Genomic DNA, 17,348 nt, shown 5'->3' with positions numbered 1-17,348 from the left:
CTCTGCAGCAGCGGGAACACGTAGCACAGCTGCGGCGCGGTGAGCGCGCGCGACGCCTGCAGCAGCGCCACGCAGCGCGCCGCGGCGCAGGGGAGCCCCTCCTGCGTCCAGTGCGGGTCCAGGTCGCACGCGGGTCGTGTAGTCTAGTTCACTGACCTCTCTGCAGCAGCGGGAACACGTAGCACAGCTGCGGCGCGGTGAGCGCGCGCGACGCCTGCAGCAGCGCCACGCAGCGCGCCGCGGCGCAGGGGAGCCCCTCCTGTGTCCAGTGCGGGTCCAGGTCGCACGCCGGGTTGTGCAGTCTGCGGAGATACGTTCAGAATTCATTATATAGGGTGTTTCAAAAAGGGTATACTAAGCCGAAACCTACATATGCAGCATGTTATATCTAAGCTCAAAAATGAAATCAAAATTTCAAAATTAGATATAACTTGCTGCATATGTAGGTAAACGTATTTGCCAGTGGACAGATCGGCACGTTCTAGCGGTGGTTAATCCATAATCTGATGAGTCAGAGTCAAAATACGATTCGAAAAGGCATTCAAAGTATAATTACCTGATAGTAACTATTGTGATAATGGAAGGTATTTCATCTGCTCCTAGTATGTACCGCATGTCTTGATATGCCTGAAAATTGGAACACATATTTAGAAATCGTAAAGAAATAAAGAAAATATATGTTGCACTCACGGTGCGCTAACTGAAAGAATACATCTCATAATCACAGGCGAGTGTGATGAGTGTAGTCATAGATCGGAAAACACAACCTTGTGGTAACGTCATAAGTTCTAAGCGTGTTAGATAGAGGTTCATCGCATTCACTGTGCATCAATACGCGTCAATAGACCAGTGTGATAACTGACGTTATAGATTTGCAGAAGTTTTATTCAACAAACAACCCATTTTCTAAACTACGTGATATAATTTTAATTCTTGTGACCTGTAGCTTAGACAGCAGTCTCACATCAGGGATCCATCCAATTATATCAAGTAGTTTAGAAAACTGGTTACGATCCATAGTGCAGTGGACCTAGCCGCTGCAGCGTATAGTTATATTCAACAGTTTGCTGTACAGACTAGTTATAAGGGTGTAGGTATGTGGTTACCTGTATGGTGGGCGGCGCGGCTCGTGGGTGTACACTCTACGCGCTTCCGTTCAAAACTAACATTGACAAATAATGTGACAGATGGAATCATTAGTCAATGCTGCCATAGGGCTCATGCTATATTTAACAAGTTTGGCTATATGGTTACCTGTATACCGGGCGACACGTCATCAATAGACCAGTGTAATAACTGACGTTATAGATATGCAGACAACAGTTTGCTATACATGCTATAAGGTAGTATATATAGGTACCTGTATGGCGGGCGGCGCGGCGAGCAGCTAGCGCGCGCTTAAACGCCATCAATAGACTAGTGTGATAATGACGTTACAGATTTGCGGAAGCTCTTTTAAACAAGCAACCCGTTTTCTAAACTACGTGATATAATTATAGTGACCTGTAGTTCAGACAACAGTCTGAGATCAGGTATGGATCCCAGCAGTGGAGCAGTGGATCTAGCCTATGTATAAGGGTATATATAGGTACCTGTATGGCGGGCGGCGCGGCGAGCGGGCTGCGCAGCGCGGCCAGCACGGCGGGCAGCGCGGCGCGCGCGTGCAGCGGCAGCGCGGGCGCGCACGCCGCTAGCAGACCGAACGCGCAGCGCACGCGGTGAGATAGCTGTGGGTGTGGATGTGAGGGTTATTAGGGTTGGGCAATAAATCTAATATTAAACTACTTGACCGTCACTGGAAGCTTTATTAATGAGAGAGCATTTCCGTTTCCGTCGAAGACTATCCAGTAACCTTCCTCTTTGTGTGTCAATTCCGGTGCTCAGTGGCGCCACCTGGCGGTCGTGCGGTGCAACTTTACTTCGTAAGTTGCTCACCGCGCCCTTCCCTCATTGGCGTTTTAAACTCCGTTGAGGCAACATTGTACGCAGCAGACTGTCTCTGCGACCGTTTAAATATTAAATTTAAAAAATATATTTTAAATTCAGTGTTGAATAAGTTAGAACAAAATTTAAAAGTGTAAGTGTAGCACCTACATGTAAGTAACCTTTTAATATTTTTTAAACAACTGGCTTTTAAATTTACATAATCTATACGGCACAAGATCATTTAATTTAACGGTTTCCCGTTCGGATCTTGTTATTATAATGCGGCAAGTTACTTGGCGACCCTCCTTGCGGGGTGAAAGAAGTGGCGGGGGCGAGGTAGCACGACATGCTACACACGTAGAAAAGTGTGCCCGGATTAATCTCGCGATAGCTTGTAACTATTTCTGACGTAAGTAAAATTTTATTCTATGAGTGTTCCCGTAAATGTCATATATAGCTTAAAATTTATAGTTTGACAGCATTAAAATTTGGATGTTTACCTTCAGAATATCTACCAATTTGAATTTATTTATGTAAAAGTGTTTTATTTTATAAATCAATTTCCATGTCACTTTCATGTTCACTCTCTGTTTGAACTTGTTCATCGTCGTCGTCATCCTCATCTTCATCATCGTTTTCATTAACTTCAATTATAAATCTAAGACGAAAACCAATTTATGTTTAATTTACAATAAATTATAAATAAACAATAACATACCTGTCCAATACATCGTCAAATACTCTATCAGATTTATAATATTCGTCTTAATTTTTTATGACATGGTCGTCACAATTTCTCCACTTTTTAGGCGAATAATTAGAGAATTAATTTACAATTAAGAAAAACAAATAATTTTGCATTTAAACAAATCATTATAATTTTGGTTGTTAATTTATCTGACTGTTGCTTTTTTCTACCTATACGATTAATAAAAGTAAGAGTTATAAAAGTATATTTGATTTAATTGTTAGTGTTTTAATACCCGTAAATAGCAAAAACTAGCATTTAAAATAAATTCCCGTTTCCCGGGAATTCCCGGGAAATCTTGAAAAAAATTCCCGTTTCCCGGGAACAGAAAATGGTCGGGAAAAACGAAACCCTAATGGGCACCTTGGGAAAATCGCAAATCGTTGCCACAGGAAAAGATTGTTTCCATGAGACAAAAGATCAGTCGTGTTCTCGATCAAGACACAGTAAACATAAAAGACGTCCAGAAAATAGTGGGGTTACTGAACTTCGCCAGTTTTGTCGTACCACGGGGTCGTCTAAATCATCGACACTTAATAATGTTCCTAAATACCATACCGCCCAACTCGACAAAAACTTACACACTAACTGTAGATGTCATCGCAGAACTAAAGTGGTGGATACAGAATTGCCAAATGTCGTCTCTATTGCATCAACCACCTCCGGTAAACTTCCTGACCACGGATGCCTCGGACGAGGCCTGGGGCGCCCAACTAAACCACCTAGCCCTATCGGGAACTTGGTCTCTTCAGGACCAAAAGTTGCACTGCAACCAAAAAGAGATGCTTGCAATTCTGTATGCCCTTCAGAGTCAAGCCCACACAATTTCCGGCAGGTCGTTATTAATTCAATGCGACAACAAAACCGCAGTCGCTCATTTAAAGAAAGAGGGAGGCACCAAATCACCACCTCTAATGGAATTGACTTATCAAATCCTGAGCTTGCTAGACCATTACCAGATAGTGTTCAGCATACACTATCTACCAGGCAGATACAACAGCAATGTCGACAGTCTGTCGCGACACAAACTACCCCCGGAGTGGCATCTTTTGCCAGCGTGTGTGCAGACAATATTTTCAAAATGGGGAACTCCAGTGATCGACCTGTTCGCCTCAGCCACCGCGCACGTAGTCTGCAATTATGCAACTCGAGATCTTACAGATCACCAAGCCCTTCTTCACGATGCGTTCAGCGTGACCTGGCATTACCAGCTTGCGTGGATTTTCCCACCACCGTTCTTGATCCCAAAAGTACTGATGCACCTGAATCACTCAACAGGAGTATACTTAATAGTTGCACCCCGGTGGGAGAAAGTGTTCTGGCGAGCAGATCTAAGAGCCAGAGCCCTATCTGCCCCAATGACTCTGAAGAACCTACAGAAACACCTAGTAGACACCTCGACCGGCCTCGCTCCCCCGAAAGTAGACGAGATTGTTCTAGAGGTGTGGAGATGTGGGGGTGGTCCCAGGCGATAGAGTCATGGAACAATGATCAAATATCACTTTTGAAGGACTCATGGCGGCAGTCAACTTTAAAAACTTACCAAATCGCTTGGAAGAGGTGGGTAACTTGGTGTAGTAGTAAACAGTTGGATGCAAAAAACCCGACAGGTTCAGAATTGGCACAGTTCTTATCCGATTTATATTTAGTTAATAGACTGTCTTACAATACAATTCTTTTGCATAAATCCGTGGTTTCCACCCTTTGCAATACCGAAATATCGAGTGTTTTAAGTTCGCATGTGTTAGTAAAACACGTGCTAAAATCAATTGCTCAAAAAAATCCGAAGGTAAATAATAAATCACCAATTTGGGACGTAAGCAAATTAATTTCCTTTATATCTAACTACGCAATTGACCAAAATAATACTTTTCAAGTATCCCGTCATACGGCTATACTCCTTTTGCTATGCTCCGGTAGGCGTATTCATGATTTAACGTTACTTGCAGTTGATTTGGATCATTATGTAAAATCGGATCAATTTGTAATATTTTGGCCACAATTTGGTTCAAAGACCGACAGCAGTAACTATAGTCAGTCCGGCTGGAAGTTACTAGTCAACGAAAATAATTTAAATCTGAATCCCCCCTTTTGGATAGATAGGACTATCACGTTATTGCATGAGCGACGTGAAGTATCAGGAACTGATAATCTTTTCATTACTGTAAGGGGGGTGGCAAAACCAGCTTCACGTACAGTGATCGCAGGATGGGTTAAAACTATATTTAAGGAAGCCGATATTGAAGCTAGCCCAGGAAGTGTTAGATCTGCAGTAGCTTCTAAGAGTTGGTTTGAAAATCAACATATTGATGATATTCTGGCTCGCGGTAACTGGAGGTCAGCCAATACTTTTAGGAAGTTTTACAGACGTGAAATAAGAATGAATTGTAATAATCAGTCTAGTAGTGTCACACGATTATTTAATCCTATTGATTCTTGATGTTAACTAATTGTTAATTTAAATAATGATTATAGTTCATTACTGTAGTTTAATTAATAAGTGTTCCTAACATAACTTTATTTTATATCTAATCACAGGCTTTGTACCTACCTTGATTATATGATTCTTAAATAAAGAGAAAAATGCTAATAATACATTGTCTTTTAATATGTTTAGTCACATTGGCGATCTCAATTACAGAAGCAGTGGCGTCACCAGGCGATAACAAACAGGTCTCATTAATAAAGCTTCCAGTGACGGTCAAGTAGTTTAATAGCAGCGTTTTACCTGAAATAAAACGCATATTAAAATACTTACCTAACTGGAAGCTTTAAGTCATTTCTGCCTGGTGAATTCGAGCCAATAAGGGAAGGGCGCGGTGAGCAACTTACGAAGTAAAGTTGCACCGCACGACCGCCAGGTGGCAGCACCGGAATTGACACACAAAGAGGAAGGTTACTGGATAGTCCTCGACGGAAACGGAAATGCTCTCTCATTAATAAAGCTTCCAGTTAGGTAAGTATTTTAATATGCGTTTTATTTCAGGTAAAACGCTGCTATTTTTAATGCGCAGAATCGCAATATTTGTTTAACTTTTACTTATACACTTCGATTTAGTTAAAATTTTCAAGCATTTCTACGGATAAACCTTTTAAGGCTAATAAAACCGCTCAGGTAAACACATACCTCTGTGAGTTTCTCTCTGATTGCACTTTCCTTGGCCAATTGCACTTTGATTGCTTCCTTTTGTTTAGCGGACAGCGGAACCTGAAAATAAACATAATGATTTAAACCACCATTAAAGTAAATCCATACACACAAACAAACACACTTTTTTCTGGCACCTTACTAACAAGATTATCTATTCTTCGACCAACAGAGCGCCTATCTCAGCTACTGCAACACCCAGGCTTGCTGCTTCATTTTACTCGGGAGCTAGGACTCGAGAGAGCCACGTACAGGAACTTCGCCCCTCTCTCAGAATAGAATAGGCACCTTACCCTTTCTATCTGTCGTCATGCAAATCAAAATTATTCATTTTGGTTTACATTATTTTTGTTTCCTAAAGCTCTTCACTTACCTCCTTGAGCTTGCCCTCCTTCTTCATCTTCTCGTCCAGCTCCCTCTTGAGCTGGATCTCCTCGAGCTGCTCGCGGTAGCTGTACGCCTTGCTCTCGCGCTTCAGGTTCATTTCGTTTGATTCGTCGTTACTGTGGGCAAAGAAATGACATAAATAAGTAAGCGCTGTGATGTTGTAGTCAGCTTCATTAGTCGGAATACACCCAGACGGTATGTAAATTTGATAAGGTACAAGAAATTAAAATGAAGCTAACCATACTTATTCTATTCTGCGGGGGATTCATTTTTGACACGTTTTTTGTTTGTCCAGACTCTTTAATCGGTATAACTACTAACTGCTCCAGCAGGCCTAGGAGCCCCAATAACTTAATGGACAACATTTCATTTTCTTTACCCTATATTTTTATTAGCTATTCGGAAAGTTTATAAAAAATTTGAGGACCCGTATTTTTTTATTTTGTATATACATGAATTTTTGCATGTTATTTTTAACTTTAAAGTTAATTATTTTAAAACTGGAAGTGACGTCACATATTAGGCTCAATTTTGATTTTTGTCTATTGCCATAGTCTAGAAAAAAAACATAAATGACACTGACAAGTGACATTTAAACTTTGTTTACATGCCAACCAACAAATGGGTCATTTTCAAATGACATTGATATTTCTGATGATACTAAAGTACTTATCATGTAAAAAAATAAGCAGAAGTATTTTTCAGAAGCATTTTTTCAGCTGTTTAGGCAGTGGCATGCTCTGGGACATATTATATAGCGGTCATCTCTTAATAAGTACTAACCATTTTATATGATAAATAAAAAAAATAGTCAGAAAGTGTCAGAACAGAATTTATGAAAATGACCCAAATAAACAACAACGTCACGATAAAACGTCAAACGTCAATCATAAATGAAAGTGACAGTTATTTTGTTTTTAAATCTGTAGGCTTTGATCATCAAAATGCATCGCACCTGATGCATGACGTCATCAGCACTTTTTTACTATTTTATGATTTTCTCGAAAATGATACATCCAAAAAATACAAAAACATTTTTTTTGTGGCCTTTAGAGCTAAATCTCGAAATGGTTTTCGATTTATAGCAGCTTTAGTTTTTTGAAATGTTGTCCATTAAATGGCAAAATGAACTCACCCGGGCACCGCGCTCTTGTCATACAGCTCTCCCTCAGGCATCAGGTAGGTGAAGTACTGGTCCCGCGTGACCCGCAGCAGCGAGGGGTCGCGCAGCACTAGACTAGTTCCAACATGGACTCACCCGGGCACCGCGCTCTTGTCATACAGCTCTCCCTCGGGCATCAGGTAGGTGAAGTACTGGTCCCGCGTGACCCGCAGCAGCGAGGGGTCGCGCAGCACTAGACTAGTTCCAACATGGACTCACCCGGGCACCGCGCTCTTGTCATACAGCTCTCCCTCGGGCATCAGGTAGGTGAAGTACTGGTCCCGCGTGACCCGCAGCAGCGAGGGGTCGCGCAGCACTAGACTAGTTCCAACATGGACTCACCCGGGCACCGCGCTCTTGTCATACAGCTCTCCCTCGGGCATCAGGTAGGTGAAGTACTGGTCCCGCGTGACCCGCAGCAGCGAGGGGTCGCGCAGCACTAGACTAGTTCCAACATGGACTCACCCGGGCACCGCGCTCTTGTCATACAGCTCTCCCTCGGGCATCAGGTAGGTGAAGTACTGGTCCCGCGTGACCCGCAGCAGCGAGGGGTCGCGCAGCACTAGACTAGTTCCAACATGGACTCACCCGGGCACCGCGCTCTTGTCATACAGCTCTCCCTCGGGCATCAGGTAGGTGAAGTACTGGTCCCGCGTGACCCGCAGCAGCGAGGGGTCGCGCAGCACTAGACTAGTTCCAACATGGACTCACCCGGGCACCGCGCTCTTGTCATACAGCTCTCCCTCGGGCATCAGGTAGGTGAAGTACTGGTCCCGCGTGACCCGCAGCAGCGAGGGGTCGCGCAGCACTAGACTAGTTCCAACATGGACTCACCCGGGCACCGCGCTCTTGTCATACAGCTCTCCCTCGGGCATCAGGTAGGTGAAGTACTGGTACCGCGTGACCCGCAGCAGCGAGGGGTCGCGCAGCACTAGACTAGTTCCAACATGGACTCACCCGGGCACCGCGCTCTTGTCATACAGCTCTCCCTCGGGCATCAGGTAGGTGAAGTACTGGTCCCGCGTGACCCGCAGCAGCGAGGGGTCGCGCAGCACTAGACTAGTTCCAACATGGACTCACCCGGGCACCGCGCTCTTGTCATACAGCTCTCCCTCGGGCATCAGGTAGGTGAAGTACTGGTCCTGCGTGACCCGCAGCAGCGAGGGGTCGCGCAGCACTAGACTAGTTCCAACATGGACTCACCCGGGCACCGCGCTCTTGTCATACAGCTCTCCCTCGGGCATCAGGTAGGTGAAGTACTGGTCCCGCGTGACCCGCAGCAGCGAGGGGTCGCGCAGCACTAGACTAGTTCCAACATGGACTCACCCGGGCACCGCGCTCTTGTCATACAGCTCTCCCTCGGGCATCAGGTAGGTGAAGTACTGGTCCCGCGTGACCCGCAGCAGCGAGGGGTCGCGCAGCACTAGACTAGTTCCAACATGGACTCACCCGGGCACCGCGCTCTTGTCATACAGCTCTCCCTCGGGCATCAGGTAGGTGAAGTACTGGTCCCGCGTGACCCGCAGCAGCGAGGGGTCGCGCAGCACTAGACTAGTTCCAACATGGACTCACCCGGGCACCGCGCTCTTGTCATACAGCTCTCCCTCGGGCATCAGGTAGGTGAAGTACTGGTCCCGCGTGACCCGCAGCAGCGAGGGGTCGCGCAGCACTAGACTAGTTCCAACATGGACTCACCCGGGCACCGCGCTCTTGTCATACAGCTCTCCCTCGGGCATCAGGTAGGTGAAGTACTGGTCCTGCGTGACCCGCAGCAGCGAGGGGTCGCGCAGCACTAGACTAGTTCCAACATGGACTCACCCGGGCACCGCGCTCTTGTCATACAGCTCTCCCTCGGGCATCAGGTAGGTGAAGTACTGGTCCCGCGTGACCCGCAGCAGCGAGGGGTCGCGCAGCACTAGACTAGTTCCAACATGGACTCACCCGGGCACCGCGCTCTTGTCATACAGCTCTCCCTCGGGCATCAGGTAGGTGAAGTACTGGTCCCGCGTGACCCGCAGCAGCGAGGGGTCGCGCAGCACTAGACTAGTTCCAACATGGACTCACCCGGGCACCGCGCTCTTGTCATACAGCTCTCCCTCGGGCATCAGGTAGGTGAAGTACTGGTCCCGCGTGACCCGCAGCAGCGAGGGGTCGCGCAGCACTAGACTAGTTCCAACATGGACTCACCCGGGCACCGCGCTCTTGTCATACAGCTCTCCCTCGGGCATCAGGTAGGTGAAGTACTGGTCCCGCGTGACCCGCAGCAGCGAGGGGTCGCGCAGCACTAGACTAGTTCCAACATGGACTCACCCGGGCACCGCGCTCTTGTCATACAGCTCTCCCTCGGGCATCAGGTAGGTGAAGTACTGGTCCCGCGTGACCCGCAGCAGCGAGGGGTCGCGCAGCACTAGACTAGTTCCAACATGGACTCACCCGGGCACCGCGCTCTTGTCATACAGCTCTCCCTCGGGCATCAGGTAGGTGAAGTACTGGTCCCGCGTGACCCGCAGCAGCGAGGGGTCGCGCAGCACTAGACTAGTTCCAACATGGACTCACCCGGGCACCGCGCTCTTGTCATACAGCTCTCCCTCGGGCATCAGGTAGGTGAAGTACTGGTCCCGCGTGACCCGCAGCAGCGAGGGGTCGCGCAGCACTAGACTAGTTCCAACATGGACTCACCCGGGCACCGCGCTCTTGTCATACAGCTCTCCCTCGGGCATCAGGTAGGTGAAGTACTGGTCCCGCGTGACCCGCAGCAGCGAGGGGTCGCGCAGCACGTCCAGTGCGCACTGCACGGCGCAGGCGGCGGTGGCGGCCGCGTTGGTCGCGATGAGGGTCGAGACTACGTTGGATATTGTCTGTGGGGGTAGTGGGTGGTTATATGGGGAAGAAAATAGAATCCAAATAAATGCTTGTAAAATTATTGCCTCAGCTGCGTGCAAGGCAGGGGTCCAGATAGATCCGTAGCGTTCAAAGTCATGATTTTACAGTCTGCTATTTTGTGATCCAAATGATAAATAGGAAACTTTCATACTCTCTCACAATGTTATGAATGCGAAAGTGCGTTAGATTTTTATCCTCCTTTGTACACGTCTAAACTAATGGACTTGAATAATTTTAAAATAGAGATAGCTTTGACCAAAAATATCACGAAATATTATCAGAAAAGCGTACCTAAACTCGCGATACAAACATAGTAAAGAACACTTGACATGACATATTTACCAAATAATAAACAACCAATACTACCCACCTCAGTAGGCGTGAACCCGCATATATACGTATTCTTCAGATTATTAGCGTACAACGCAACCAATCTCCTCGGCTCGAGCCCCAAGTACTTCACGAGGCGCGCCCACGCACGTTTGTCCTGCGCCGCCGCCAGCGGGTGGTGGCAGCAGCGTAGCGCGTCTATAGCTATGTTCTGTAAGTCTTCTTCTGGGTATTCTGTGGGGAGATGAATAGAATAGAATATGTACTTAATTTGCGTAAAACATAGATGTCAATTATGTTAAAGTGCTCATGTTTAGCCAATTTATCTTAGCTTGCAAATCATCGTTTCTAGAGTAGGTGTGTAGATGGTGTGTTGGTAGTACTGTAAGTCGGTCAAGGAAGTCGGATGCGCATGAAGTTGTACGAGTATAGAGAGAGCGCTTTATATCAGGTTTAGGAAAGTTAAGGACATCAGCTGTATGAGTGTAAAATGTGATACTATAGTTTTAAACGATTTATTGCAACTTCTCCTACAAGCGAAAATTCAAGGCCGTAGAAGACCCGGTCGAAAAAGAACATGTTGGGTCCAAAATCTTAAAGACTGGTACAACACCGACACCACATCCTTGTTCCGAGCAGCAGTCTCGAAGGAAAGAATAAGCCAGATGATTACCGACCTCCGATAGGAGATGGTACCCAAAGAAGAAGAAGATAGTTTTAAAATAAAAAATGGTATGTTACCTTTAAATGCACAGATGGCGTGAATGCCGTCCAGGATGATCTTGCCGGTGACCTCCGAGCCCTTCTCCTCAGTCGGCGTCTTTTCCTTAGATACAAATATCTTGCCTTCTTCTAGCACTTCATTCAACTTCGCCACTAAATACCTAGTCATTTGAGCTTTTTCCTTTTTGGCTAGTAATTGCTTGACATTCTCTATGGCGGCAGTTCGCACCGGCTTGACAGTGGACAGGAGGGTGAGTATTAACGCGCGGTAAACGGGCGAATTCTTTTCACTGGCAACACTGGGGTAGTTTTCCAAAACATTTCTGCATAGCAACACCACCTGTATTAGAACTATAAAGGGGTAAATGATTTAGCGAAGTTTAGTAACAAAAAATATGCATATAAGTTAAATAAAACATGAAATATGTATAATATAAAGTAAAACAGCTTATTCTATGGGTTTTGTAAATAAAAAAAGCATGGTCAATCGTGTCATGGTTGTGTACATGAACACAAATCACATCATCATCATCATATCTCTCCACTACCTGAGAAGCCTCCCCATAAAGTAACAAGCTTAATAAGAATCTATATGTTCAAAAACTTAAACCCAAACTGCTCAACCAATAATCAAGTAAAAAAAACAAGTGTATCTACCATCTTCCGGCGCAGCAGCCAGTATCCTGTCCTGCAGCAGCACGTGTTTGTCGGCGTGCGTCAGCGCCGCCCACAGCGCGGGGCGGGCGGGCAGCGCGCGCGCCGTGTCTTGGGCGACAAGGGCCGACATCGCGCAGATACCTTCTGATACTACTAGGTGCTGGAAGGAAAGTTGCATGGTTGGAATCAATAAATCCGTACATTTAATGCAGTTAAATAGAGTCATGAAAGATCGTTTTTTGAAAGATATAATGCGGTGGACGGGATGTGCTAAGGCATTTAATTTGCCAAGATTTGACTGTAGGATGCGACATGCTTGTCAGTCTGACCTCTCACTTTCCCTCTTAGACACATACGCACAACATCCTTTTCTGTACCCTAACCTTACCAAAAAACTTTACGTCTTCCACTGTTGCAAAATACCTTTCAGACCCAAAGCACTGTCATCCTACTTTATGTTTCCCATTCAAAAGTCCTTTACCACCAACCCATTCTTGTCCAAACATCCCCCCTACCTGCAATGGCTGCTGAACAGCTCGATCAACCGCTTTGACGAGCGAATCGTGAACTTTGGGGGAGGGCGCGCGCGCCGCCAGCTGCGTGTACGCGATGCGCACCAGCGGGTTCAACTTCATGTTGGACAGGTTTTTCTGGAAAGAGATGAGGGTTTTTAGAATAGATAGACACATTAACTGACAGTTTCAATAACTCTATCTACCGATGAGTAGTAGTTACTTTCATACTATTTTGACACATTAAAAGATACAACCTGTCAAAATCGTATGAAAGTAAATACCATTCATCGGTAGATAGAGTTATTAAAACTGGCAGTAAGTCGAAGAATACAGATAGCTTGTTAAAATTGGATTACCAAGAAGTAGATCCAAAGCTCTTTTATTTCGCATTAGTCCTGTAAAATTTAAGGTTCGTCTGCGTACGCGTTGCTTACTTTGCCGGCGCCACAACACTTTACCTCGAGCAGCGCGAGCAGCGGCGGCGGCAGCGCGCAGCCGGGCGGCAGCAGCGCCAGCACATACCTCGAGCAGCGCGAGCAGCGGCGGCGGCAGCGCGCGGGCGGGCGGCAGCAGCGCCAGCGCGGCGGCCAGCGTGCGCTCGTGCGTCTCGCCCTCCAGCACGCGCGCGGCGCCGGCGCACGTCGCCGCCCACAGCGCGTCGCCCGTCGTCGCCGTGCAGTGGGAGGACAGCACTTTCGCGCCCTGGGGGAGGGAGAGTTATTAGGTAGTAAATAAGTTGTTGTCAAACAGAAAGAGTGAAAGCAATTCTGAAGTAGTACCTTTAGAGTCAGGCACACAGACACTGACTCCTCTATTGAGATACGCGCAAAATAAGGAAACGACTAACGCCGCTATGTAAACAAAGCGTGTGAAAACGCACCAATGTATCGGGTTTTATCGTGCTGCGCCGCACAATGTCTTTTCTACCATTAAAAGATACAAAATATTTTATAGGTTACACTCAATCAAATCGAACACAAACTTCATTGTCTAAATTCACTAATACAAGTAATACATAACAACTACTCACATTAAGCACAGCGATCTTATCCTCGCTACTCGTCAGCTTCCCACTCGCCCCGTTATACACAGCAAACACATGGTCAAGCAGCGCGCGCGCCTGCGCCTCGTCCGCGCACGCGCTCGACACTCGCTCCAGCGAGCGGAGAGCGCCGGAGCGCACCCACGCGTCTTTGGAGTGTAGGTTGCCTGGTGGAGGTAGGGGTTTGTTAGGGAAGTAGGTATATCTTGAAACAACAAGTTCCGTCGCAGAACCATTAATGTGTTGTATTTAAAAGCCACAATCTCATGTAATATAAGTCTTTATAAGTGAATCAAGGTATATGCTATATGGTTGAATTTTCTGACGAAGACGACGCTCAAAGTCTATAGTTTATCGTTGGTCACCCTAAAGAAGTGTATTGTGATTTGTGTTCTTGATTTTCTTTAATTGCACATTCAAATATTATATTAGTCGAGACAGGAATACAGGTATCCCTATAGTCAAAATAAAAAAGTATAATTCAACTCACCAATCAAACTCTTCCCGATATCCACAATAACCCCGTCAAGCTTCACATCGAGAGCCTCCACCACCGCGCCCACCGCCTCGATGATGGTCTCGGGGCTCCGCAGCATGCTCTTCTGCAGCGCGGGCAGCAGCGCGGCCTGCACGTCGCGCGGGTCCAGCTGCCGCAGCAGCGCGGAGCAGCCCGCGATGTAGTTGGAGTTGGGGCGCGCCTTCACGCTGATGACGCTCTTTATGAAACTCTCCAGCATTTTCGCCTGCAAGTAATAAGATTCAGATAATAAAATTGTAAGTTGGTAGGTGTGGGCTACACCCTGGAACCCTATCGTCTTGTTATTAGGCGCATAATCAAAGCGCGAGTGACTTTGAAGTGGTCGCAAGTGGCACTCAGCCCTAATAAACCTTTATAAAGTGTTTTATAAACCAGCCCTGGCTGCACTATAATGCGATACGCAATAAACACCGCGAAGAAGTGAACAAAAGTGAACGTTGGCACATAGACTTTATCTACGTCAATAAAGATGCTGTGCAACCCTGTCAGGGCCGTTACAGATTTTTGGATAAGAATTACAATAAAAGCAAACTGTTGAATTCTATGATAACAACTAAATACATCTTTCAAGTAGATAATTAGTCCATACCTTATGCTCACTAGCGACAGCCTCATCCCCCGCCTGCTTGAGATGCCGGCAGAGCGCAGAGAAGGCGACGGGCAGCTGGGGGCCCGCGTCCGGCGCCTGCGCCAGCAGCGTCTCCAGCCAGCGCGCCGTCTGCGCCGCGCCGATCGTGCTCCATGCGTGGTGCAGCTGTACAGAGGAATTGAATGGATTAAATATGACATTATGAATGGAACCTCCCCAAGTGACCAATCAAATCTAATTTTGTAAACTCTGGCCAGTCAGCAATTGACGCTCATTTGACTGTTTCTATTGCAATTTCTTCTCCTAATTAACTAAGTGTTTTCAAAATGGCTGTAGTCTCATTTTGCCATTCAAAAAGTAGTTGAAAAATTGTACTTTGAAATAATTTATTGACTTTCACTGGCTAATAATTTGACCACAGTCATAAAACCTAGACAAGCTCTAGTTTTCGCCAATGACAGGCTAAGGAGAAGAGTTGATCAAATATAGAGTCTAGAAACAATACACAATAGCTATTCAATGACACAACATTCATACACAGGTTACAATTACAGGTTCTTGAAGATACGTTGTCTCTTATCTGGCTGTGGCATTGTATCTATCACAGGCTGAACTAAAATATTGTTCTTAATTTACTTATCGAATTGACTGAGAATGCTTAAAGCATTGGGATATTTTATTTTGAAACCTCTTTTAACAATTTTACAAATTGACTGGAAGTTTCATTTTAGATAAGAATAAAATCATGTGGGATTGAAATGGCATTGTTTCATATCAGGTACATTTCAAACAAAACTTACCAAAGTATAAGCTTTATCATTTCTCTTGTGGTCTCCATAGGCTGTGACCGTGCAGAGGAGGTTGGCTTGTGCTAAGATTATGGTTTTGTAGTCAAAGTCCTGGGCTGGTTCCTTGAGGGCATGCTCCACAAGGATGGTGGACCAGCGGAGAGCTATCAATCCACTTTGACATGTGTTTTTGCTGAAAGAAAAGCTTTGTGTCAGTTTATGTTCAGTTGTTTCTCTAGTTAGTAGATTTTGACTATGGAAAGGAATATTAATTTTAAAAGGATACATAAACAGGGATCCTATTCTATCTCAATAACTTATCATGGTATTTAAAGTGGAAACTACTTACGAAGAACCAGTGCTCTTCAAAACATCGGATATCTCAAGCAGAGCGGGCGGGAAACTCTTCAGGGTGTTGTCCCGGTGGCTGACTGCCAGGTACGTCAGCAGCTGCTTGATGTAGGACTGCGACGTGGTGTCGCGGTACCGGTGCAGTGTCAGCGTCAACACGCGGCATATGTAACGCACTGCTGGCTCCGTTATTCCTGAAATACATTCAATTTCATTATAGTATGTTTCTTTCCAAATAAACAGTTTTAGCAGTTTCTTTCAGTAGTTATGAAACGCAACGGTACATATTAAACATAATTAACACGCAATACACAGAACTTTAATCATAAACGTTACTCTGTAATGGATCAATAAATACAGGCAAACACAACCTGAAAAACTTTGAAAATATACCGGAAATGTAAAACTAAAGTTCTGTATATTGAAGATAACGTAGAGACAAGGTTGTTTAATAAGTTTAACAAGTGTAATTACCTGGCGAGGACAAAACATCCTGAATTTCCTTCACAACTTGTCGTCTCTCCTTCAGACTTGCGGTCTGAATTTTGAAGGGAACATCCTTTAATTTCTTGAGTACCTGCCAAAATACCGAACATATAGTAACCGGCTAACGTTTTTACACCATTTAATATTAATTTTATAATGAATTTACCTCAGTATCTGCCATTTTTACCGACTTTATCAAAGCATGAATTTAGCAAAGAAACCACACGTCTTGCGATCAAAAAGCTGTCAAAAAATAATGTTGCCATGCCATAACATATTTCAAAAATGAAAGGTTCGTCTACACTCTTTGACTTATAAAAATATTGAATGTTAGGAAAATATTAAAATTTACATTTCTCACGCTCGTGCTCTAACGCGTATGTGCTAACAATGACCTTTTATCCTAGAAATTTCACACACCCTAGCCTATGGTGGATTTCGGAAAACCTTTTTTTTTCGTAAAGCCGCGTACACACCGGCCCAACGAACGCCAACGAACGGGTTTCGTTGACCTTAGTTGCTGCAATCTGCCCTGTTGGGATAACCGTTGGCGTTCGTTGGGCGTTCAACGTTAAAGCCAACGGTTATCCCAACGATGGATATTTATCATACATAATACAGGGCAGATTGCAGCAACGAAGGTCAACGAAACCCATTCGTTGGCGTTCGTTGGGCCGGTCTGTACGCGGCTTAAGGTGAACTCTTGGACAGACGTGTCAATGAATCCACTCTAGGGTCTATATAGGGTTGCTTTAAAGTGAATTTTCTAGAGTGAAATAGAGAAAAGGATTGAAAATACTCTTTAGCGAAGCTAGGCCGTCTTTATTCTGAGTTCACATAATTTAATCTGTGAAATTATGTGACATATGTCAAAAAACAGCTGTTAGCTAACGTAATTTTTTCATTGACAAAGGAATAAAGAGAGGACATGGCATATCTACGAAAAAAATGCGCCTACCTAAACTTTGGTGTCAATAAAAATGGCGGCTTTTTTCTTGAAAAATGTAAACAAACAAATTGTTTGACAGCTGAAGTACCTTGTGTTTGGATGTCAATCAACATGGCGACCGGTCGC

At 45.3% G+C, this 17,348-nt stretch overlaps 1 protein-coding gene across 2 annotated transcripts; it reads right to left on the bottom strand.

The window, feature by feature from the left end:
• Position 1: 1 nt before the first annotated feature.
• LOC125489096 (eIF-2-alpha kinase activator GCN1-like) lies at positions 2-16,559 on the bottom strand. 2 transcript variants are annotated; one of them, XM_048623723.1, is made up of 18 exons: positions 16,440-16,559; positions 16,262-16,364; positions 15,786-15,981; positions 15,449-15,629; positions 14,649-14,813; positions 14,012-14,264; positions 13,510-13,688; positions 13,002-13,181; positions 12,480-12,614; positions 11,965-12,124; positions 11,326-11,658; positions 10,625-10,818; positions 10,051-10,229; positions 6,196-6,325; positions 5,802-5,882; positions 1,593-1,727; positions 557-627; positions 2-302 (listed from the first exon to the last, which is right to left on the bottom strand). In XM_048623723.1, the coding sequence occupies exons 1-18, from the start codon at positions 16,452-16,454 to the stop codon at positions 149-151; spliced, it is 2,844 nt and encodes a 947-aa protein (XP_048479680.1). In that variant the 5' UTR covers positions 16,455-16,559; the 3' UTR covers positions 2-148. The 2 variants fall into 2 exon arrangements, with proteins under 2 accessions (XP_048479680.1, XP_048479681.1); XM_048623724.1 differs by lacking the exons at positions 2-302; positions 557-627; positions 1,593-1,727; positions 5,802-5,882; positions 6,196-6,325 and adding an exon at positions 9,190-9,998 and having other exon boundaries at positions 10,122-10,229.
• Positions 16,560-17,348: the final 789 nt, after the last annotated feature.

This window comes from Plutella xylostella, chromosome 10 (assembly GCF_932276165.1).
Source record: "Plutella xylostella chromosome 10, ilPluXylo3.1, whole genome shotgun sequence".
Classification (NCBI taxonomy): domain Eukaryota; kingdom Metazoa; phylum Arthropoda; class Insecta; order Lepidoptera; family Plutellidae; genus Plutella; species Plutella xylostella.
This window is presented reverse-complemented; position numbering and strand designations above follow the sequence as displayed.

Excerpts from the sequence above, each read along its gene's own strand:
- LOC125489096 (XM_048623723.1), bottom strand. Across the intron at positions 14,814-15,448 it reads ATGATAAAGCTTATACTTTG|CTGCACCACGCATGGAGCAC; the intron begins GTAAGTTTTGTT and ends TCCTCTGTACAG. Across the intron at positions 628-1,592 it reads CCGCGCCGCCCGCCATACAG|GCATATCAAGACATGCGGTA; the intron begins GTACCTATATAT and ends TCCAATTTTCAG.